Source organism: Pezoporus wallicus, unplaced genomic scaffold, assembly GCF_028554395.1.
Source record: "Pezoporus wallicus isolate ANWC-B61680 ecotype Strahan unplaced genomic scaffold, APGP_CSIRO_Pwel_v1 contig_7904, whole genome shotgun sequence".
Lineage (NCBI taxonomy): Eukaryota > Metazoa > Chordata > Aves > Psittaciformes > Psittacidae > Pezoporus > Pezoporus wallicus.
This window is the reverse complement of record NW_026639904.1, coordinates 441,591-464,333: the sequence shown is the minus strand read 5'-3', so window position 1 is coordinate 464,333 and position 22,743 is coordinate 441,591. Positions and strand designations below refer to the sequence as shown.

Genomic DNA, 22,743 nt, shown 5'->3' with positions numbered 1-22,743 from the left:
TCCACTTGAGGTTGTCCCTGTGATCAGTCACAGACAGGTGATGGTTGAGGATTCTGTATTAAAATCTTAGGGTTAGGAAGGAAGGGGACGCTGTATCGTTAGGCCAGTTCCGAACACAAACTAATAAAACCCCCTCACTTTGAGTTGAAGAAATTAAAAGATTAAAATAACCAAACATTACATCAGCTTTTACAACCTTTCCCTTTGAGGAGCTGCTGCTCTAAATTTGAAATACAATGCTACAAGTGTTAGGGGAAAGGCATTCAATATAGCAGCTATTTGAGTAAGGAAACCCCAAGACACCATGGAACAGAGCATTTGAATTCTTTCAGCAAGGCTCTACTAGGTGCTGCAATGTACACTGCCACTATACTCATAATATTTTTCAGCACTGAATGAGAAATTCTTGCTTTCAAGTCTTATTTTGCGCAGTGCACCTCAGCAGGCTGACAAGGTACATCTTCTGTATAAAAACTCTTGGTCTCAGTTGAAGTGATTCACTTTAAGAAAGTTGGTATGGGGTAGAAGAGCCCCTCTTCCTCTCAGAACTAGATGATGAAGGCAAAGATGAGTGACAGATATCAAATCCTTTCGGTTTTACCAGATCTGAGACACCAAGGCCAAATCATTTGTTGTTCAGTGGCACTTAAAAAGCTCATCAGGTGAATGTAAAAGAGGCTGTGCCTTCTCTTAAGAACTCCATTAACAGGTTGGTTAATCAGATGGCATCTAGAGGCTGGTCTACTGGAACCTGGACAAACTGGAATTTACACATTTTGTAAAGATAAATTACAAGTGGGCTGTAAAGAAATAAAATGTCAGTTAACTCCCTGAACACCACTCTGACATTCTGTCCTGGTTTAGCGCTTGGCTCTGCTGTACATGCAAGGAGCCGAGGATGGCTCTCACACTCTTCTGCTTGCATTCTTCCCCCTCCACTCAAACAAGCCATGATGACTTCCTCAGCACTGTAACAACCAGCCACAAAGCATCAGCTTACCTGTGTGCAGTGAGAGATGCCGGGACAAAGTCTGCTGTCGACCAAACACTTTTCCACACACATCACAGGGAAAGAGCTGGTCGTTAAACTTCCAAGATGGCAATCCATTTCCCACCTCCAGACCCAGCTTTTCTGTTTCTATGCCAAAAAACACATCAACAGAAAGTTGTATTTTAAGAACTCTGACGACTTGCAAATTTCATTCAGCAGAATCCTGTAGGTGTCATATAAAATGCAACACCTCGGCTGCATGCTGTGTGATCTGGCACATGAGTTCATGTAAAAAGGAAACTCCCAATGATGGAAAGGAAATTAATCTTTTACACAGCATCTTTCATACATAGTCTAAAGCAGAACACTTACTCAGAGTGTTCTAGACATAGAGGTAGTTAAAAGAATTAAACCAAGTTATGTAATTAAAGTCAAGAGTAAGCAGTGCAAAGCATTAACTTCTAATTCTGTTTTTGTAGAGAGGCCACTCCATTGGCTTTTTCAATCACCCACCTTTGCCTGGTGCATGAAGAAGGTCTGGTACAAGATGGTGGTCTTACACTGCATTATTATTCATGGCTGAAGGAAGATTTCCAGCCCTTTTCAACTGACAAAGGAATTTTTGCTTCATGAGCAGTCTTACATTGAAGGGGACCATAAGATTGCTCAGCCAAACATTAAACCAAGAGGACACAGCATGCCACCAAGTGGCTGGTATCCGGTGTAAGCTCTACCTAGCACCTGCTGTTCTTGGGCATCAGAATCCCCAGCAGCTTAGAGGGCCATCCAATGATAAACTGAGACCTAGAGTGAGCCATTATCTTTAAAGAAGAGGTTTTAATTGTTTCAGGGACAGAGCCTGCCATACAAAAAAAGAAACTCCACGCAGCATAAAACACAGACATGAAGGCACTCTGTAAGGAGGTAGAGAGAAAAGGGCTGGGAATGAGGAAGAGGAATAAGGGTAACACAGTGCTTCAAGAAGATAAAAGCATGGCCAGTTTTGGTCTTGACATAAGGGAGCAGAGAGCCAATGGAGACCACGAGGGATAGCAGTGATGCTACTTAGCTCAGTAACAGAAACAGTATCAGCAAGCCTCATGTAAAGAAATATTCTCTGCAAAGGAACCCACTGTCTGAGGAGAAGGGACCCCTGTGATGAGAGGTGCATGAAACTGCAAAGGTATTCAGCAGCTTTCCTAATACAACAGCCAGTGGTGAGGGGGCTTGGTTTAAGACTTCTGGTAAAAGACCTTCTATCTCCACTGGAATGACAGATGCTACATGCAGAGCACCTCTCTAACTTGACACTGCCCGTGAGAGTGCTACCCAGAACTAGCTCCACCAGTGCATGTGTACCTACCATGATGAAGGAAAACCATTTAGTCGGGATTTTCATGTAAACAGGAGAAAAGGAGCTGGGAACAGGAGTACAAAAACGACGTACTGAGTGTGAGTTACTATCATAGAGGCTGGCAGAAACCAGTAAAATCTTCATCCAATGAAGCACTGAGAATGAACACCCCTAGGAAACCCCTCACTGACAGAGCCACCTACCACTGCAGATTTGACTGAATGCATCTCTCCTTCACAGATAGGAGTCCAGATGGCTTCACTGTGGTTTAGGCAAAGAGCTGTTAAATACTATAGTTAATTTAGGCAATAATAAAAACATGCCTCATTTGGGACAGAGATTCCACACAGCAATCTCAGCAAGTATAGGGATGGCTGTAGTTGCCAGCCCCTTTCCAGCTGCAGTTACTTTCTCCTGTGACCCTGTAATATACAATATCCAGCACATATTGTACATATAATGTACAATATTCAGCACACCTGAGGAATTCTGAGGCTCCTCTGAGTGCTACCACCCAACAACACATTTTTCTTAAAAGAATTATAGAGAACAAGTTCTGCCTATTCAAAATAGTCATTTTGTGAAATTAAGAAGGAAGAAGCCTTCCCCCCCAATCCCCTAAGTGCTGTAAGTGACCTCCAATAACTTCAATAACGAATTATTCCTTTTGTTACTATCCTTGAATTAAAAACAATAGAAAAATATGACTCTACTAATGCTACGGAAATTTTAGCAGAGCTTTTTGAGTACATAATCAAAACAGTGCTTCTAAAGAGGGAGATGGTAATAATTATAAGAGAAGGTCACAAGAGCATAGGTTGCTTCAATGTGGTCACAACAAAAATGAATTAATTGGGACACATACCAAACAAGCAGGCTCAATTAAGTAAGTTAGTCTTTTAACAATTCACTTCAGCATTAGTCATCAGCCCTCTTTCATCTCTTAAGAGGAAGAAACATAATATCCTCTTCCATATGGTGGATTTATAGCTATCAGTTCTGGGAAGCTCATGGGAAGCTGGAAAAATATCAACTTTCTGATTATCTTGAGCTGTTCTAAGCTAGTCCCTTGCAAAGCAGCCGCATATTTTTCACTGATGCAAAAGACGACACTGTAGGTATTTCGAAAGTACTTCTGTTTACTTTAAGGATTTACTCCTGGAGTCCTAACTACAATGCTTGTTTCTTCTCTTTTGGCTGAACCTTCTCTCAATGGCAAAGTGCTTTTCCTATTCAGCAAGCTGCTTAGCTTATTCATAGAATCATAGAATAGTTAGGGTTGGAAAGGACCTTAAGATCATCAAGTTCCAACCCCCCTGCCATGGGCAGGGACACCTCACACTAAACCGTATCACCCAAGGCTTCATTCACCCTGGTCTTGAACACTGCCAGGGATGGAGCATTCACAACCTCCCTGGGCAACCCATTCCAGTGTCTCACCACCCTTACAGGAAAGAATTTCCTCCTTATATCCAATCTAAATTCATGGGAAACCAGAGTTAGTCTCTGGTGCAACGGGAGCCTCAGCACTTCATTCTCAGCTCCAATGGAAACCCTGTGCTTCCACCCACTTTACCCTCTGGGTAGCTTTTCTTGCAGCCTGGCAACTGGAGCTCTGTGTCCATACAGTGGTCCCCAGAGCATACCCAGCCAGTGACCTGAAGAATCAGGTGAGTCAACATCCACATTCAGTCCTTGGGCTGTGTCTCGAATTAACTGTGGAAAACCGTGTTTTGTGCCAAGTGAGTGTGTGTCCAGTGACTCTGAAACTGTAACAGTGGTTGTACACAGATGTATCCCAAAGCACTCAACCCAGTCAGCATCATTATCTTTTAAGAATACCTTACACAGTGGCCAGGAAGAAGATGGACTTAGACCAACTAATCTTAAATAACAAATCACCATTGTAAGAGATGTCCCACAGAAATCCATCTTTCACCATGACATGCCGATACTAAAATGAAGGGGAGAAGGGAAAGAAAGCTCCACAGCAAATTCCAGAACTTCTGTGTTCATGGAAATTATAAACATTAACATTACAAAATAACATTAAAATTATTAAGTAATAGACTGCTTTTCTGTATGGGTTCTGGAGTTTAAAACAGAATACTCTTAGCACAATGGAAGGCCTCCAAGTTCTGTGGTACATCATTAAAAAGTAATAGAAAGATTAAAACTCAGTATATTACAGGCTACTGATGAAATTATTTTGAAATTGTTTTGTGTAGAAGTCTTAAGAGCTAAAAACTTTATGTGAAGCTAAAACTTAATTCTCAATGAAATATAGTGAAATACATCTTTATGGACACCTTCCCTGCCTTTCTGTCCCACCTGGTATCATTTCCCTACTACCCACAAAGTCAACTTCATAACAAGTAGCTGTGTAAAGCTGATCAGCCAAGATGGGATTACAACTGCCAGGACTGTCACCTTGTGTATTTTCCCTGAGGTGAGGATAAGGTGGACATTAACTGGAGAAATACTGTTCTGTCCCTGCTCTTGCCTCTCCAAATAGATTAATTTCTGGCAAACAAAGCCCAGCTGCTTACGAGAGTCACTATTTACCCCTTTCCTAAGCGGTTGTGCATAATTCTGGCCATGCATCTTCAGTTTCATCCAGAAACTGGATGCATCTTCAGTTTTCACATTATTTTCCTTCTCCTATCCTCAAACTGGTAACATCAATACGGTGAGTGCGCTGACCACCCCTTCTGAAAAGCCCTTAGCCAGAGTTTTGTCAAGAAACACTGAGAGAAGATACCATATCTGGTTGAAGCTGTAATTGAAGAAGAGAACAAAGTGTGACCTGAATACATAAGTGACTGTCTACAGTCACCAAATCAGCTTTGTGACTGCTAGAAGCTATCACGCACAAAAAGTTCCCCAGGGACTGGTTGCTGGTAGTGGACTCTGTTATGTAGTACTTTGATTACTTACTTTCTTTTTCTTATGTATTTTTCAGTTACTGCTTCACAGTGTTTTATGCTACATTATGCTTTAATCTGTTGTTCAGTGCCATGTCTACCTTTGTATCTTTATGCTAATAAAGAATGAAACCACTATTTAGCTGGAAAAGTCAAAGCTAAAAAAATAAACCAAACAAAAAGTATGCTGAAGTGTTATTCAAAGAGGATAAAATTCATATTTATAACCTTTGCTGGTTTACTGTCTGCTCTCACATCCTACAACTCACTTTAACAGCTGCTGCTTGGTTTCATCTTCACACCTCCATCACCCTCAGAAGCAGCAAAATCCACAAGGGCAGATCAGTACGGTCACACGGAATCCTACAGCTATAAATTAAATAGACTGCCCTTTGCAGTAAGTATTCCTTAAAGAGGGGGAAGTGAGAGGTGCTGATGAGTCTTTCCAAGGAAGGTCAAAATTTATTATTCCTCCATTATTCTGGAAGTGTAGGTCATATTTATACTTGGGGTTATTCAGACAGTTTGACACCACACAGGTGGTCAAGAAGACATCAGGTAAGTAATTTTAAAAATGAAATTAACAGCAGTCCTGTGAAGGGAGAAAACAGAGTGCTGGTTAGGCTATTTTCACTCAGTCCTGCTTGCAAACCAAATACAATGAAGAAAACAAGTTAGATGTCTGGAGGATCTGGTGACAGAACAGCCGCCTAGGGCGAGTCTGACAGCTAAGAGGGAAAGATGGCTAAACTCAGACTAGGAGATAAATTAGGAATAGATAGATGATAGCTGATACAGAAAGAGATGGAAGGAAGTAGGCAGCACCTCCTCATACTCAGGGCTAAAACTTGATGCGAAGCATACGAGATGCAGAAGGAAGCTCCCATGGGAAAATGCATTTAAAAAAATTCCACCAACTCATCAAATGAATAAAGTGACCAAGAAACAGTGCTGGAAAATATAACTGGGTCTCTCTGAGCTCACGGCAAGAGGATGAACGCGTCCAGTAGTGCAGATGTCCCATAACGAGGCACCTCACTTTGCTCTGAAAGACTTAGGACATTAAACAGTCATCAGATAACTATTGGCTCCTACCAGCCTGAAGTGGATTGCTGCTAGCCTGTCCTCTTCAATCTTTCTAGTACCCCATTTACACAAGAGGTAAATATACTCTATGCAGCTCTGTATGAACATCACAAAACCTCGTTGCATTTGTAAGGTTGTTCCTATTTTGACAAAGAGTTCAAGAAATGATTTCTTTAGAAACAAGGTATTCAGGTGAGGCAATAGTGCAAATACCGCTTTAAAGAAACATTTAATTTGGTTAAAGAAATTTTCTTTCATTTTTCTGTCTGCATTCATCTAGATTATTATAATTTCTTTCTACTTTCTGCAGTGTCCCCATCATCAGATATGCATTTTATTGCTTTGGAGCCTTCCACTTACATGTTCATCTATCACCTCTGGCAAGCACACTGTGTTTAAAAATTGAGAACTCCTTTTGTGAAATATGTAATTAAGTCTCTCCTGCAAGCTTGTTTGCTGAAAGCCTGCAAAAAGTTCACAAGCTCAAAAATATATTGACTACATGAAATCACAGCACTCCAAATAGTATATGTCTTACTCCTTTTCCAACTTACTTTCACAAAGGTTTCATTTATAGCACTAGAATTCTTATTTCTAGGAAGTCAGTTAAAATAAATGGTGAAATATTTCCAGGTACTGTAGTTCCCGAGTAAGGTATGTCTTGCAACTTATCTAAGGTATCGGTGATCCTGAGTGGTCCTGCAGGCTTCATTTGTCACTGCCAGCATCACAGCAACCTGTCTGATCTTGTTTTAGGATGTATCTTTTACTGTGAGCAGACTCATCCACTATTAGCCAGAGATGAGCAACTTATTTTTGGCGTGAGATTTTTCTATATTCCCCACAAAAGAAAAAAAATTTTTTTTTTTTTTTAAATAACCCTCAAGCTTCAGCAGAACTCACACCAGCTCTGCCTGACCCCTCAGTGGTCTTTTTTTTAGTGCCTTTATGTAGCTATTAAAAGTAGTCAGTGCTGTCCCCTCTAATATCAATACAGGGCGTCTGTTCAGAAAAACCCAGGTCCCCACATGAGTGTGGCTGGCTGGCCAGTGGTGAACTTGCACCAGCCTGGGAGGGGTCTAGGTAGCCATACTCCCATTCACAATTTGCATCAGGTATGAGAAGTTATTCAGAGGGATTTAATGATACTGTAATAAGAAAAAATCAAAACGAACACAAAATTATTGCTCAAATAAAAGAACCCAAGTTCTACTTGTGTGTGGAACACGTACTTTCTGTTTCCTAAGTCCTGAAAAGTTGCACATAATCAGACAGCCCGAAGGACAGAGCAACTGCACAGAGGAAGCAAAGAAAGGCTCCTTGCTAATTAAAAACTTTACCAACTAATGCTCTTATTTTATACTCAAATGCGTTTGCAAATATCTAACATTACTATGGAGTATGGTAAAAATGTAATGATAATTTTAAATCCTTGATATGGAAGAAAGAACCCAAGTGAATTTATGTTTCAGTAGCATAGTGCTTAAGTTGATCTTTCTAAAAGCATCAACCATGAAAGTTGGAAATGTTTCAGTAAAGAGCTTGCATGAGCCACAAAAGGAAACATTAATGTTGTGCACAAAAGTACTCCACATATGCAATGACAGGCAACAAGACTTTAAAAGGTCACTGAGAAGTGACAAAGATGTTGGGGCTTGTGAAGAGAGTAATAACAAGTAAAAGGCGAACTTTAACATGCCTCCATAGAGGAACATGGGAAAACAGTGAAGCCCAGTTCATCACTAGGACTGAGACTGCTGCTCAGAAACAGTCAGAAGCAGTTTGAAAAAACAAAGCCTGAGTTAGGGCAAAAGTAGAGACACGCTGACTTCAAAATGCAAGGCCACTCCCCACCATCTACCTTTGCGTCAAAACTAACACCTATTTTAACCTAACTTATACAACAGAAGACTTCCAAGTAAACCATGGGGCTTATGATAATTTCACCTGCGTTATAAAGCTTTGAGATTTGCTTTTATTTCTGTGTTAAGCTCAAAACAGAAGAAAACCAAGAAGGGAGAAAATCTCCAGTTTAAACCTTAAGCCAATCTATGTAAATTCTGTGCAAGGCGGCTGGAGTTGCAGATTTTTAGGAAACCCTCTAAAGCTGCAATAATGTTGCAGTCATTACCTGAAGATTATTTTTACAATACTGACATCAAATTGAGGGTAACACTGGACAATACCATCTATTCCCCCGAACTTGTAGTATCCACTGTACTGATGAGCATAAAGCACAGACAGGATTGTCTTGGTGGTAACTTCATTCCTTACACAGTAGGAAAGGATAAAACGATGTAAAACTCTTGACATATGCAAAGGCCCTAAGCTGTGAATTTACTAGCCAAAAAGAAGCAGTCATGGAAGAGTCCTTGTAGCTCACTGCACTTGTTCCAGTAGTGAGGTGCTCAGTTTGGTTTCATGACTATAGATGATGAAATGCCCAGATGGAAAGTAGTTTAGTTTTTTCACTAAAGGAGTTGAGACATACCAAGAAAGGGATAGGAAGCACCAACAAATCCACTCATCCAGAACTGTTTTTAAAGCTCACCTGATCATTGTTGATCAAGAGAACCCTCAGTCCTTTCCATAATCAACTTTACATTTTTGCTTATTTGTTTAGAAATAATAACTACTGTAAATAAAAGTTAAATTCTGCATCTATTGTCAGAGAAAAACCTGATAATGTGCTGTTACCTTTGCACAATATATTGTTTCAATATAACGCTAGAGTATCCTTCTGAAAATATCCTCATGATAACTGTAAGATGTGCCATAATGAATTTACACAAGCTCTCTCTAATTCACTCCCAAATAGGTGGCCCTCACATCCAGTTCAACTATTTACACTGTTTGTAACATTTATTTTGGATGCCACAACACGGGGTTCACATGAACTTATGAAAGCATAATTTGCTCCTATTTTAAAACCACAATTAATTAATTTCCATAATGCCAAAAGGTTTCTACCCTTTTAATTTCTTTCCTACAATTCTGCTTAAATCACACTTCCTTTCAAGAATCATGCAGACCCATCTGTGCACATTTAAGACCACTGTGATGAATGCACAAATTTTCCCTTTTTTGCTTTCATATCTGTCGCTGTGCTTCTACTTGGAAGTCCACCTGAAACAGGGGCTTTTCTTTCATAGAAAGAAGGTAACAACACATCCAGGGCACTTTGCAGAGGCTAATGCTAGCACTCCCCATCCAACATAGAGACACAAATAAAGACCTTGGCCTTTACACTGTATTTTTTTTTCCCAGCCTTCTGCATCCTTTTTAGTGAAGAAAAACGTGCTGTACCAGAGAAACTGGAAGCTGGTGATCAACGCCTCAGTGGAGAATGCAAAATAAAGCCCCAGCTGCAGGCTGAGTCCCTCTTCCTGAGCTGACTGAATTAACACAGGAGTCAAAACTAGATGTAACTAACTGCCAACATTTGGCCAGATCCACCTTTCCATGGTTCAGCAAGGTGCCAGGGAGAGGCACCACCCTTCACTGTACATGCTTGTTGCTGTATAAGAAAACTTCTTACTGCTTTTACTGCAGATTCCCCCAGTGCTAAGCAGTGAATCTGCCATTTCCTTGAAGCCCTTAACTCATTTCTTAAAGAGATTTACCTCTTTCCCTTCTCTCTCCATTATCACAAGCACATGCATCTACTTCTGAATCATCTTCCCCCTCCTTCTGCACTGCTCTCCCATCTACTTTCTGCTTGGGTTGTATTTGCAAGGCACTAGTCAACATGACGACAGCCCAAAACTCAACTAAAACACCCAGCAACCAGGAGGGCAAATTTGTACCCTGACTGAAATCATGCCATAGAAGACAAAAAAAAACTCCTCACCTTTGCTGAGATTAGTTTTAAACAATGGTCTTATATATATATATATATATATATATATATATATATATATATATATATATATACACACACACACATATCTATCTGTCCAAGTAGCCTGATGAATTTTGCATTGAATTTACTCTTAGGCAGACAAGTATTTTAGAAGACAACCTTGTACAAGATAAGACAGGTGAGGGCTGGAGAATCCCAAGGTAACTCTAAAATGTCAGGAGTGATCTGTTCCAATCCGTTTTGCAGAGCAAGAAGGTAATTTTAAAACCTGTATTTCTGTTTCATGTTGAGCTTCTATGTGGAAAAGTTTCATACCCAGGAAACAGCCTGACTCAGTGCTGATGTTCACTTCTACAAAAAATTGTGGTATTAAGAAAGACAAAAGAGGATCTGAAACTATAGATGAGTTTGAATAAGATGCAGTCTAAAACACAGCATGCTGAGTATTTATAAACCAAAAGCCTCATCTATCAAGTCTGTTTCAAGAGGCTATTTAATCACCACTGAAGATTTGCTACTGAATTTATATCACAGAATTAGAGCTGGAGGGGACCTCAGGAGGCTATCGTTACTGTCCCTGGCCCAGAGGCACACCAGCCACACACCAAACATATCCATCAGTCCTGACACTGCTTGTCTAACTTACTTTTTTTAGAAACCCTCCCATGACAGAGGTTCCGCAACCTCCTGTCATGGCTGTACCAGTGCAAAACCACTCCATTGCTGCAAAGGTTTCCTTGGTGTTTAACTTGAATTTCCTCTGTTGTCATTTAGCCTGTTATTCTGTATTCTGCTCACATGAACATAGGCAAGGTCTTTTTCTCTCAAAGCTGTCATTTTACATATTTGAATACCATAATCATGTTCCCCCTCTTTTCTCCTCCAAGTTGGTTACAGTTGTCCTTCCTGAAGCCAGCTACTGTTACTTTGCTGCTTTCCCTTCTTCCTTTCCCAAACCCCACATTCTATCAATTCATGGCTATTCTTCACCAGGTTGCCTTCTGTCAGCTGCATCAAAACACACATCCCAAGAACTTGCCAGACCTTGTGTTGTCCGTAATTCACCCGCCAGTAAAAGACAAGGTAGACAAAATCCCACATTTCTCATTCTGTACTTTGGATGAGTGCAGCTGCTTAGGATGCTTTTCTCAAGTCTGACCCTCACTTGTGTTACATATGTATTTTAAAACTATTTTACTTTTAAAGTAACATATGAAAAAAAAATGGTAAGAGATGCCAAAACCTGCCCTGCTTGAAAGGATAAAAAACCCCAATTGCTAGTTTTATTTTTGCATGCGGGATAAAACAGTTACCTGCTGCCATTTTGCTTTGGATTTGAAGTTGGTGATATTTCTTAACAGCTTTTGAGTTGCTGGGTTTCATGAATGGGGTCTAGTCTGGGTTTGTTCTGAATGAAACCTGAAGGTATTTGTTCTGAGTAAAGTACTTTGCTCTTCTGTCATTTACCATGAGGTTGATCCTGCTTTAGGAGGAACAAACACCAAAGGCAAATAAGTAATTTTCCCTGTATGAGTGCACTGTATTGGAGGAGGAAAAGTTACCCTGTGTAAAGGCAGCCCATAACAAAAAAGGGATCACAGATTTTCAGAGAGATGTCAAGTGCCTTTCAAGACAGCCATTAGACATGGACCTGAAGGCGCATCTTTCTGTCTATTTTAATTAACACCTTTCATCTTGAAGGTCCTGTAAATAATTGGTAAAGTAATTAGTGCAGTGATTTCACAAGGAAAAGAAGTGAACTCTGTATGCCCATAACAATTCATTCAAAGTCCTGCTATTTAGCATGTGCTGTATTGAGAGAGGGACTGGCCAATTCACCAGGAGTTTTGTGTGTTCCTGAGAATGATGTGATTGCATTCTTCTTAAATGTTGTGGGAACAGCCAAAATTTCTCAACTGATGGTTGAGAAAAATTAAAACATGTACAACAATGCTGCACATTTCACTTGTCCTGTTTAGCCTAAGAATGCACTGTGCATGTTTGAGCAAGAGGCAATTTGCTGATTTGAAATGGTCTGCTCTGCATAATAGTATTTGCACTTCTGAAAGAGACTTTGTTATGAAGACTGTGTGCCTGTGCTCAGGACACAATCTCATTACTGTATCACAGATCTACAGTACACATGCAGTACCTGCAAACTGTTTGGCAGCAGACCCAGAAAAAGCTGCAAGGGAAATGTAATGCTGTAATCAGCTGCAGCCTCATCGGTTATGATCCCATTAAATGAACCAGAAATTTGGAACCCTCTGCTCAATGTCTGTAGTGCAAAGCGGTTGTCAAGGCAGCTGGGTGCACAGCGAGAGAATGCTGCACCCAGGCAGATGATCATGGGAATCTGAAGACAGGATGCGAGAGATAAAAACCCTGCCAGAGCCAGAACCACTGTCACATTCAGTTTAGCACTGAATTATGTTGAACAAATTCTGCAAAATCTGTCTTGCTTTGGAGAACTATGCCAAGCATAGCCCACTTCTATAGCAGCCCAACTATCTCACCTTCCTAGAATCATTCTCCACAGCTTGCCAGCTATCTGTCTCTTGCTATCAGACTTCAGAGAGCTACCATGACGGCTGACAGACCCATGTCTTCCAGAGAGTGCAAAGACAGAGAGTGTAGACCAGTCAATGTGTACCCAAAAGACATTCTTTTTGTGGGAAGAATGAAAGTAAAATGCATGTTGGAGATAAGGAACTAAAATCAGTTACTCAAATCAATCTCCCAACTCTGTCACAAAAATCTTCCTACTATCTATGAAGCTGTCATACGAGTTGGATTTGTCAGAGGGATCTCTCCACTATTCTTTTTCATGCATCTGCATGGATTTTTACACATACACACGCATACACATATACAAAAGGAGAATATCTGGTTGAATCTTACCCCAGACAGGTACTGGAAGAGGAATGGAATAAAATCAGTGCTTTTGAGCACTGAGAGAACCAGACTTTGCAAGGTTTAGTGAGTACCTACCATTGTGTTCTGCAGGCATCTACTTCCCACACTGCTTTCAACAAGAACATTTCACAGAAATATAGATAGAAATGAACAACAGGACCAAGGGCCACTCTTTTCCACCCTGCCAGGAAGGCAATAGGAGTCAGACATTCTCCTCATCAAGAAACTGAAGGGGATATCTAATGTCCTGAACAGGCAGAGCTCATAAATCAGACCAAAACTGAAAGCAAATAAATGACCATAAGTACTAATAATGGGATAAAGGAGGGGGGAAAAATTTGCTATATAGTTCACGTGCACGTGCACTCCCTCTGCAACTACACTGGCAATAAAAATTGCTGTTCCATCACATCACAGGGATGGAAACTGCTGCCAGGGTCTTGAAATACTCTTTTAGACTTTCAAAGCAGTCTGAAGTCTGGTAAATATTAAGGGATTGGAGCATCCGTCGTACAAGAGAGCCTGAGAGAGCTAGGACTGTTAAGCCTGGAGAAGAGGAGTCTTGGTGGGATCTTTCCACTCTCCTGCTGGGGAAGAATAAGAGGAAGTAGTCAGGGTCTTCACAGTGATGCCCAGTGGAGAGGAGGAATGGCACAAATTAAACCACACGGAATTCCATTTAAACATAAGAAAGCACCCCTTTTACTGCAACTGTGGTCAGACATTGGCACAGGCTGCCCAGAGACTGCCCATAGTCTCCATCCTGTGGTTCTCTCAAAGATAATAATCCACAGGTTCTGCTGTCCTGAATTAATTGTGCTCTTAAACCCTTGATTTCCTTTACTAATTCCAGAATTTAGGACGTTGAAGAGAGCCTTCCCAAAGTAAAGAGAGGATTACCCACAATGTGAAGTTAGATGCTTTTTGGCAGGTGTAAGCTAAGAAACCATAAGGAGGTGTGAATTGTTCTAATTCACTCCATGTGTACACAGCTGGGAAGCTATACAAAGGCAATTTAAATGCCAACATTTCATTGCTGTTCACTTTTGCAGAAATCCTCAGGGCTTCTGCCTTTCATAGTCCCCTAAGACCTGAGGACATTTTCCAGGATGACAGAAGTGCCAACAGTCTCCTTGACGTGGTTTAAGCCCAGCCGGTAACTCAGAACCACACAGCCACTTGCTCATACCCCCCTTCTCCACCCCTCCTCTGAGAGAGAAGGGGAGGAGAATGGAAAGACTGTAACTCCCACAGGTTGGGATAAGAACAGTCCAGTAACTAAGGTATAACAGAAACCACTGCTGCTACCACCAATAATAATAATGATAAAGGAAATAACAAGGGGAGAGAATATGAAACTAAAAGGGGAAAAGGAAAAGGAAACAACAAACACAAGTGATGCACAATACAATTGCTCAACACCTGCTGACTGATACCCAGCTGGACCCAACCAGCGATCTGGGCCTTCTGGGTAACTCCCCCCCGTTTATATACTGGGCATGATATGCTGTGGTATGGAATCACAGAATGGTTTGGTTTGGAAGGAACCTTCAAGATCACTACAGGTTGGGCAGAGAAGAGATTCAGAGCAGCCCTGCAGAGAAGGACTTGGGGGTGTTGGTCGATGAGAAAATGAACATGAGCTGGCTTCAGTGTGTGCTTGCAGCCCAGAAAGCCAACCGTATCCTGGGCTGCATCAAAAGGAGTGTGACCAGCAGGTTGAAGGAGGTGATCCTGCCCCTCTGCTCTGCTCTTGTGAGACCTCACCTGGAGTATTGTGTGCAGTTCTGGTGTCCTCAACATAAAAAGGACATGGAACTGTTGGAACAAGTCCAGAGGAGGGCCACGAGGATGATCAGGGGACTGGAGCACCTCCCGTATAAAGACAGGCTGAGGAAGTTGGGGCTGTTCAGCCTGGAGAAGAGAAGGCTGCATGGAGACCTCATAGCAGCCTTCCAGTATCTGAAGGGGGCCTATAGGGATCCTGGGGGAGGGACTCTTCATTAGGGACTGTAGTGATAGGACAAGGGGTAACGGGTTAAAACTTAAACAGGGGAAGTTTAGATTGGATATAAGGAGGAAATTCTTTCCTGTTAGGGTGGTGAGACACTGGAATGGGTTGCCCAGGGAGGTTGTGAATGCTCCATCCCTGGCAGTGTTCAAGGCCAGGTTGGATGAAGTCTTGGGTGATACGGTTTAGTGTGAGGTGTCCCTGCCCATGGCAGGGGGGTTGGAACTTGATGATCTTAAGGTCCTTTCCAACCCAAACTATTCTATGATTCTATGTAGTTCCAACCCCCCTGCCATGTGCAGTGACACCTTCCACTAGACCAGGTTGCTCAATGCCCCGTCCAACCTGGCCTTGAACACTGCCAGGGATGGAGCATTCACCACTTCCTTGGGCAATCTGTTCCAGTGCCTCACCATCCTCACAGTAAAGAACTTCTTCCTTATATCCAACCTAAATCTCCTAGTTTAGTACAAATGCATTACCCCTTGTCCTATCACTACAGTCCGTGATGAACAGGCCCTCTCCAGCATCTTGTAAGACCCCTTCAAGATACTTCAGACAGTTAACGCTCTAAAGCGGTCATGTACATATGAAATATGAATACCCCTTTGGCTAGTTTGGGTCAAGTGTCCTGTCTTTGCTCCCTCCCAGCTTCTTGTGCCCCTCTTCACTGGCAGAGCATGAGACTTAAAAGTCCTTGATCAGGGTAAGTGCTATTTAGCAACAGCTAAAACACAGGTGTGTTATCAGCATTGTTCTCAGACTAAAGCTGAAACACAGCACTGCACCAGCTACTTGGAAGGAAAAAAATAACTGTTTTAGTGGAAACCAGGACACCCCTACGCAGAAATCAAACCCTCAATGTGTTCCTTCATTTCTGCAGTGAAGTTACAGTGGTCTCAGGGACAATGTAAGGTAAGTTAAAAATATAAAGCCTGGCAGCAGACTCAAAGAGATCAAGAAGGAAAACTCACTGGCAACTTGTGAAGAAATGGAAACTATAATCAGATCACTCTAACCTCATATACGATTTATTAAAGTCATGACTTTCTTAACTAACCCATTGATGAACCAAAATTCAGAGCTGGTTGCTGTAGATGGCTGGAGAAGTTTAGTTTGCTGCAGAGCACAGGAGACCAGAACCAAGGACAAATAATGCTGGAAAACAGTATATATGAATGAGCACACCTGCAGGCTGGATCTGAAGATCTCTTGCTATGTACTTTCTAGATGCTTAAAGCAACACAAAATTACAACATCAAGATGTACACTGACCTTATAGTGTCTATAAAAAAGTATTAGGAAGACACATGCAAAATACTTCATACTAAAGAATGTGTTATCTGTGCAACATGAACAGCTTGATTATTTATCATGTTCAAGTTAAAACTGCAACCCCTCAGGAGGTATTTTTCAACTACAGTCACAGAAGAAAGTAAACAAGATTAAGTGTGGTCACAGCCACGTCAGTCTCACACAAATGCTGAAATTTCACATGGCTGAAAGATATGGCCTTGCTTTCACCCTGCTCACATCCCAACATTCCCACAAACTATTAGAAAAATAAGGAGATTAGTTCACTGCTTCCCCTGATTTGGCTTACAGTGTGGCCACACAAATGTTAGTGCTGCTGGGCTGGAGAATATGCAAAGATGAGGCCCAGGGAGCAGGCAGATCTTCCCCTTCAAGTATATTAAAGTTACAGTGGAATTACTGCTTTAGAGAAAAGGAGGAGGCTGCGAGCATGAACAGTAACAGGAGAAATGTGTGCATCTCCCGAACAGTCTTGTAGTTCCAAACGTATGGGAATTTTTGTTACATGTATTACCTTAGCTCAATAAACATAAATATGGGATAATGCCACTAATTACAACATCAATAAAAATACAACTGATGGTACCAAAATCCAAAATTTTTGCACTATGTTTCCAATCCTCTACTGAACTAAGTACCACGGTACTGATTCAGTGCTGGCCTCTGGACATTTCCGAAGAGGAAGCATGGCCTATCTGTCATCTTACAGGTCAGTGAAGAGTATGAAGACACAGTGACAGGAGAGGCTCTGATGCGTTTTCAAAAGAGTACTTAAGCACAGAAGCTTTACTGCCTTCATTTCACTGAAATAAATGACACTGGTAAATTTATGTCAATTAAAAATGCCAGGGCTTATTCATGGACTACAACTCCCCAAAGCCTACATCATCCAGTTCCAAAAGTCTATTTTAGCCATGTGAAATTCATTTAACACAATTAAAAAGTTTTGCAAGAAGTAGTAAATTTTCTCTCTCTCTCACACACACACACACACAAATATTATTATTCATTTAATCCTCTACAGATAAGATGGTTTCAATATTCAGCACTGTCAGTGTAAATGAAGGAGGATACCATAGGTAAATAGGTGAGACAATAATGAAATATTATGATACTACACACAGATACACAGGGAGAAAAAATACTTCCAAAACCTCATGGCTGGAATCTTCACCAATATCAGTGAACTGATCAGAAAAGGAATAGTGAGTATTGCTTGACTTCATGAAGGCAAGTTTGATTTACAGAATGAGTCAGTGAGTTAGTGGAAAACTATTAAAACACACTGAAGATCAGCTAAGGGTCAGGAACAGCAGCATAAGATCAAGTTTTTAATTTATCCAGTCATCTGAACTGAACTTTATAGTCTGACATAAAACTAAATTCTACTCTGTCAAAAGAAGAGCCTTATAAAACAGAAGATAAAAATGCCCCTTTCAAAGAGTCTGTTTGGAATGAAAATGATAATTTTCTCTCCCTACCTTTTGCTAGGCCAAAAAAAGGTCATTTTGCTATTCTTATAGGAGAAAGTTGAAATAATTAATTTGGTTTTGATGTGACTTTGTATTAGGCATGACTTTTACACTATGGTAATTTTTAAGCAAAGTGGATTTGATCAATACCATTTTATTTTATTTCCTTTTTTTGAGTAAAAATGACCTTATTTGGATGGTAACAGTAATACAGAAAAGTATGCTCTAACTACAACTTTGTATGGTTATTAATATACAAAACACCTTAAAAAGGAAGGGAAGTAGTTCCCTAAATCTATCCAATACTTTCAAACTGTGTACTATAGGAAACTAATTTTTTGCCTTCTCAGAACATTAAGAATTCACCACAGATTATCAGGGGGGTACCATAACTTCTGCAGGGCTGTTGAGTCCCTTCTGACAGCTGTTCGAGATTTCACTGTCATTTCCTTGGGTACCAGACTTAAAATCTACTGCATGAGAATCACATCTGCCTGTGATACTGCTGCTGATCAGGATTACAACGCCTTTTTCAGGCCAAATCCATGTCTATGTCATTACTTAGTTAGTTCGGGTTTTTTTCTCCAGTAAACGCCCTGATGAGTGCATTGCTCTCACCCATCTTTTAATACATCTTTCCTAATTCTTTCATACTCCTTGGGGATCTTACATACTCAGTGCCCTACAAAGAGTGCTCTTCCTCTTAAATACCTGATGTTGCAATTTTCTTATAAACTGGCTATGAAGAGCAGGGGTGTGAGCTGAGGAGGCCACTAAGCTGAAGATTGAAGGACTAAATTTTGAACAAACCACACTTAAAAATCCTCTTTAATAGCTTCAGCACAAGAAACCCCAGCATTTCATTAGTGAAAGCAGTATCAATATGCAGAAATTTCAGAGTATTAAAGAATTTTGAGAGCTAGAATAATAAGTGAAACAATTCAGATTACAAGGTCATATGCCTAGAAAGTAGAAACAATTTCTGTCGCATGCTGAAATCAGCTGAAACTGTAAAGAAAAACATGCTACTATCTGATTAGAAAATGAACTGAGAGTCATCAGCATGTTGTAATTACAAAGATCAAGATTAATCAGGAGGGGCATTTCCAATATACATAGAGAAAACTGCATGCTGCTGAAAAAGTAATCGGTAAGACCTCCTGTAAAACAGCAGGTATGGTTCTACCTACTTATATTTGCAGAAATTAATTTCCCTAAACAGGCAGAAAAAGGCTATGATGTCAGCCAGGAAATGGAAACCCTATCATACTAAAAGAGACTAAAAAACATTGGCTGGCTTACTTTTCCGAGAAAGATTAGGGGGGGTGTAAGATGGAACATCAGATAATGAACATCACAAGGGAGAAGAATTATCAAAGCTGAAAGGCAGCACTGGTGAAACAACAACTTGGTGTGAATAAATTCAGACTGAAAAGAGAGTGGTCTCAGCCCTTCAAAGGGATGAGCTTCAGAAGCAGGGTTCTCATACTTAAACCTGCAACAGGTTTAAGATGGAGCTTGATAATGAATGAGATTATATAATGTTGTTACCTATTATAGAAAAGAATTGAATTTGACACGAGATATCTTACTCTCCTATGTTCCTGTCACTTTTCCCAGTTCCTTGCAGCTAGGGTGCCAAGAAGTTTGCAGACAGAAAGTTGGCAGGAGTCTGTGGATACAACCACCCATACTGGTGCTCTCTTGGAAAGAAGCACTACATACGTGGGGTTCAACCAAGGCCACCCAAGATGAACTGGCAGCAAAGTCTTCCTCATGCCACCCTGCCTGACTGAGTCAAGTCTGGTTGCAGAAAGCCAGCACTGAGAAGCAGCTCAGGCCCCATGCTTGCTCATCAGACTCTGCTAGCTGTGGTGACACTGGGAGAGTTGCATTTTTGGATATGAGCACTGCTTAATGAAGGCTCTTGGCCGTGAGCAGTAAATCTACTTGGATTTTAGTTGCCAACTTGAAGATAACACTGGACTGCAAATTGCCTGTAATTTTCTTATGCTGTTCTTTTCTACTTACTATCCGCTTTCAGGGTTAAAGTAACCCAAAACAAACCTCAAGTGAAAGCACACACAGGAAAGCTCCACAGGACACGACACACACATTTTCATAGCATTTTCTGTTACATCCCATTGTCATTTACAATGATTTGTTACTGTTTCTATACACTACTTTCTTCAGGCATAAAGTTTCTTCTGAGTTATCCATAGCACTACATAGACTATTTCTTCTTGAGAGGCTGAAACTAGTAGGAAATCTACCTATGGGTATTCTGCTGTTCTTTTACATTTACACTTGTAATTGATTAAAAATTTAAACCACATTCCTGGTGCTACTGTGAAGTTACACTTCAGGTCCAAGGATTTATTAGTAAGCTGAGAAAAATCAACATATTTTGAATGACAGGGTTGTTCCAAAAATAAGAATAAAATAAAAACAAAGTAGCAACTGGCATTTCATTTTCAGTATATGTGCCACTATTAGATATGCTGAATATTAGATATGCTGCTACATATCAGAGTCTTATACTCACAGAGAAATATGCATTTTTTATAACACACAGACATTTCAAGCTAGTACTTATATTCCATAAGACAGATTATGGGGCAGCACAGACATACAAAACCCAGCTCCTCAGAAGCCATTCTAACACTCCAGGATGTCCTGACCAGCTAGATACTTTATGTCTTTCAAGTGTATGATTAAACATGTCATCAAAACCCATCCACAGTTTTAGTGGCCTCACTTAAAATGAAGTCTTACAGAGAATTAAAATTCTTATACATTCATCTTGGTATGATGTAAGAGTACTGCTGCTAGAGGCCATGTCCTCTGAGGTACTGAGCACTGCCTGAGGAGTCTAAGAGTTCCTGTCTTTCATCTGGGTATATGAATATCCCATGTTATGCCAAGGCCAAAAGCCAGGATTGAAGCGCTAACCCGGATTACATTTTAATACTTAAAAGCGCCACATGTGATCTGGTTCTCCTCACTCAAGAGTTACAAAATCCACTACTTCCTTGCAAAAGTGTGGCTCAGGCTAGCTTGAAGACCCTTGTCCTTATGTTACAAATCTTTTTCTTCCTGCTATGCATATTTACCCTTAGACAGCATCTAGCTCTTACCCTCATCTGCCACTTCACAAGCTGTCAAATGATTATTCAAGCATTAAAAAAAATGAAGGGTCTGTTAAGTTGTAAATTAAGTGACAGTCTATAGCTGAAAATTAGCAATAACAGGCCCAAATCTTTATTGATCGCTAAGAAAAGGTGAATAGCCCTCCCTAGCTGTCTGTGTAATTACTGACCTTTAGAACTGAGAGCAATTAATTTAAGAACAGATAGCAGTGAAATAGCAAATGACTTATTTTGCAACAGGATAGTAAAGGCATCTATCAAATTTTCGTATGTGTTCAGTGCCATCTTGAATAGTATTGTTACATACCTTTATTTTCCATTTTATTATAGAATATAACCCAAGCTACACCTGGATATAAAATGCCTGTCAACTAGTTCAGAAGATAGTGGAAATGTACCTTCAAATACTTTGACTTTTCAGTATATCTTAAGAACCCCTTATCTTTCCAAAAAGGCTCTAAATTGCTATTAAATTCAGGAATACTGTATTGCCAAGCTCTGCCACTGTGATACAAGTACTGCAAACATTTCATCTGTACTCTGAAAGACGGAGGTGGATTGGCCAGTAACAGGAGAATAACAGCTAGTAATCTGACATCAGTCAAGTTCCTTTACATACAGGAGACACACACACAAAACCCCCTTCCTCTGCTAGTACTGACTTTAACTTGTTATAGACTATTGCAGAATTCATGAAAATAGCAGTGTAAAGACTATTAATATAAAAGCTTCAGCAATATTTAATTTTTTTCTTTTTATTCTTCATAACAAGCACTTACTGTCATGGGGAGATTGTGGCCTTCTGACAAAACAAACTACATTTTAACAGCATTGGTCAGGTGGTGGAGTTTCCAGTCAGAAAATTCTAAAAAGCTATATTAGGTGGAAGTAGTGAAAGAAAAAGGTATCTGACCTGGTGCAGATGCCCTTCCATGAAGAGCAGTGTCATTAGGCAGGAGATCTTTTGAGTTGGAGGTGAACGGTGATTGTCTAAATGCGTCTTCAGAAAAGAATGGGCTACAGGAAAAAATAAGATGTCTTTTTGTACACAAAATAGCAGTTAGCAGAAGAAGTAAATACGATTTTTGACCTTAACATCTTAATATTATAACAAATACCACCTTGTTAAAAGCCCTGTTTCATTTACAGAATTCATGCTGAAAGATATGCACACTGTGAGGAAAGGTGGGGAGAAGAGGTATGCCTTGGTAAAATTGCATCTCAGAGTGAAAACTGAAGTTGTCCCAAAAGGCTTTTACCTACAATTCAACATCTTAGATTGGCAGTATTACAATACAATCTGGATCATTAAAATTAATCCTTCAAAAATTTGTATTCTACTGTTGTATCTGGAGACGAAAATCAGGAAAGATGGAAAATATTATTATTTAATAATACAGTATAGGGAATTTTATAAAATGAAACGTTTCAAATGTGAGCTTAAGATGCTGAATAATTCTTTTGACATGGCATTCCGTGAATGAAAGGAACTCCATGAGTTTGATTTTTAAAGCAGGAAACAATTCACATAAGCTAACTGAATGGTTACTTCCCAAAGAGTATTAAGTGCAAGACTTATCAGCTACTTGACTCCAGAAAGTTTTTTTTTCATTTTGGTTTTAATTAACAGGCAGTAAAAAGTCAATTTATATAATGAATTGGCA

At 40.3% G+C, this 22,743-nt stretch overlaps 1 protein-coding gene across 6 annotated transcripts in view; it reads right to left on the bottom strand.

Moving 5' to 3' along the window:
• Positions 1-22,743, bottom strand: part of ZNF827 (zinc finger protein 827) — a 105,668-nt gene that overhangs the window by 9,345 nt on the left and 73,580 nt on the right. For all 6 annotated transcript variants that reach the window (XR_008973075.1, XR_008973076.1, XM_057416731.1 and 3 more), the window contains exons 8-9: positions 21,993-22,096; positions 1,001-1,138 (exon numbers count right to left, since the gene is read on the bottom strand). Coding sequence is in view for 4 of the 6 variants with exons in the window: in XM_057416731.1 (XP_057272714.1) it covers positions 1,001-1,138; positions 21,993-22,096 (242 nt within the window). In the remaining 2 variants the exon portion in view is untranslated. The remainder of the gene's footprint in view (positions 1-1,000; positions 1,139-21,992; positions 22,097-22,743) is intronic.